The sequence below is a fragment of the Coffea eugenioides genome, chromosome 7 (assembly GCF_003713205.1).
Source record: "Coffea eugenioides isolate CCC68of chromosome 7, Ceug_1.0, whole genome shotgun sequence".
In the NCBI taxonomy this organism is placed as follows: Eukaryota; Viridiplantae; Streptophyta; class Magnoliopsida; order Gentianales; family Rubiaceae; genus Coffea; species Coffea eugenioides.
In genome coordinates, this window is record NC_040041.1 from 24793823 (window position 1) to 24795478 (window position 1656).

General features: G+C 40.9%; 1 protein-coding gene across 1 annotated transcript; it reads left to right on the forward strand.

Moving 5' to 3' along the window:
* The first annotated feature begins 674 nt into the window (after positions 1-674).
* Positions 675-1403, forward strand: LOC113777177. The gene has a single exon (XM_027322217.1). It carries the CDS (start codon positions 675-677, stop codon positions 1401-1403), a length of 729 nt encoding a protein of 242 aa, XP_027178018.1.
* Positions 1404-1656: the final 253 nt, after the last annotated feature.

Below are 1656 nucleotides of genomic sequence, written 5' to 3' on the forward strand. Positions count from 1 at the left end.
GAATAATATAATTACATGCACAAGCTACTATGAAATTATTGTCCTATTGATATAAAATCTTACTATTATTTAAAGGTACTTTAATTGTTTTATTAGAGAAGTAAGACCACCTCATTTAAAGGTTTTATAGGTTCAAGAACCCACTGGCGGAGCTTACCAACATCCCACCCATCACTCTTAAAAAATTCCGCCAGCAACATATGTGGCGGATCGTGCGGCAAATCTCTCGCATTCAACTCTTTCCTGAGCTTGACGGCGTAATAGTCTAGTCCCCATCGTCTTCTGGTACCTTTACAACCAAGTTAGCTTGGGAGAACCTTCAACAAAGGCGCAATCGATCCGAGGTTGATCAGAGGATTTGGAATAAGGTTCTTCCTCTCAAAGTTTCCATTTTTGGTTAGCAACTGCTACAAGGTTTTTTATCATTAGATGATTGGTTGAGAAAACGAGGGATGGCTCTTCCTTCCAAGTGTGTTTGTTGCTCGGCAGAGGCGGAGTCATTGAATCACTTATTCCTGGATGTCCTGATAGCTTTGTAGGTGTGGACTCATTTAGCGGGGCAGTTTGGTATTCTTAATGCCGAGTTGTCTCGATCGAATATGTCCACGATATTTATGGGTTGAATTCTCTCTTCCTCCTTGGGTGGCTCTTCTCATATTAGATCTTGGTTGCCTATGGTTATTTGTTGGTCTTTATGGAAAATTCGAAATCAGGTGCTGTTCCAAGAGGGATTGCTCTCAGTGCAAAGGGTGATCGGGTTGGTAGATTCTTTTCTCATGCAACTAGTAAGAGCCAAGGTGTTTCGAGAACTGCATTTTCGAGGCAACACGGATTGTAAATGGTTTCGATATGTGGTCGCTCCCCTGAAGGTGAGCAAGCGTAGCATCAGTGTGTCCTGGCTTAAACCTCCGCTAGGTACTCTCAAATTAAATTCCGATGCAAGCATGGTGGAAGGGGTGGCCTCAGGTGGGGGGCTCATCAGGAATCATGAGGGTAACTTGATTTTTACCTTCTACAAGGAGTTTGGTGTTGCGGATGTGTTGTTGGCTGAAGGCTTGGCGTTATTGCATGGTCTTCAACTGTACAAGGAAAAAGGCTATAGTTCATTTCATACAGAGGTGGATTCAGAATCTCTGGCTTCTTTAGTCAAGGAGGGTACCCTGACTAAATGGCTTTTCTGCAATGTTTTGCTTGAAATTCGTTCACTATTAGTCTTGATGAACTCGGGGATCCGTCATATCTTTCGAGAAGCAAATTTGGCTACGGATAGGATGACAGCGCTGAGGGTTGGCCAAGTGTCCTTCATTTCTTCGACTAGTCATCTACCGGTTTTTCTACGGTCGGTCCTGGCATTAGATTCTAGATCTTTTCCTTATGTTCGTTCTCAGAGGGTGAGAGAGTAACATGTTTGCCCACTTTTCTCAGTAACTTCTTGAGATCAGGTCGAAACCCTCTTAAGCTCATGTATTTTTGAAGGTCTAATAAAAGGTCGAATTATTTGGAAAAAAAAATCTCTCTAACTAGTGATGATAATATATTCTTAAAATTTTGATAGTTACACCACCCGTCTTAATAATTACACTCCTAATATTATTATATTACATCGATATAGTGTATGTTGACTAATATATATGAAGAAATATATATTAATTGACA

Coding starts and splice junctions, on each gene's coding strand:
- LOC113777177 (XM_027322217.1), top strand. CDS start 675: ATGGTTATTTGTTGGTCTTTATGGAAAATTCGAAATCAGGTGCTGTTC.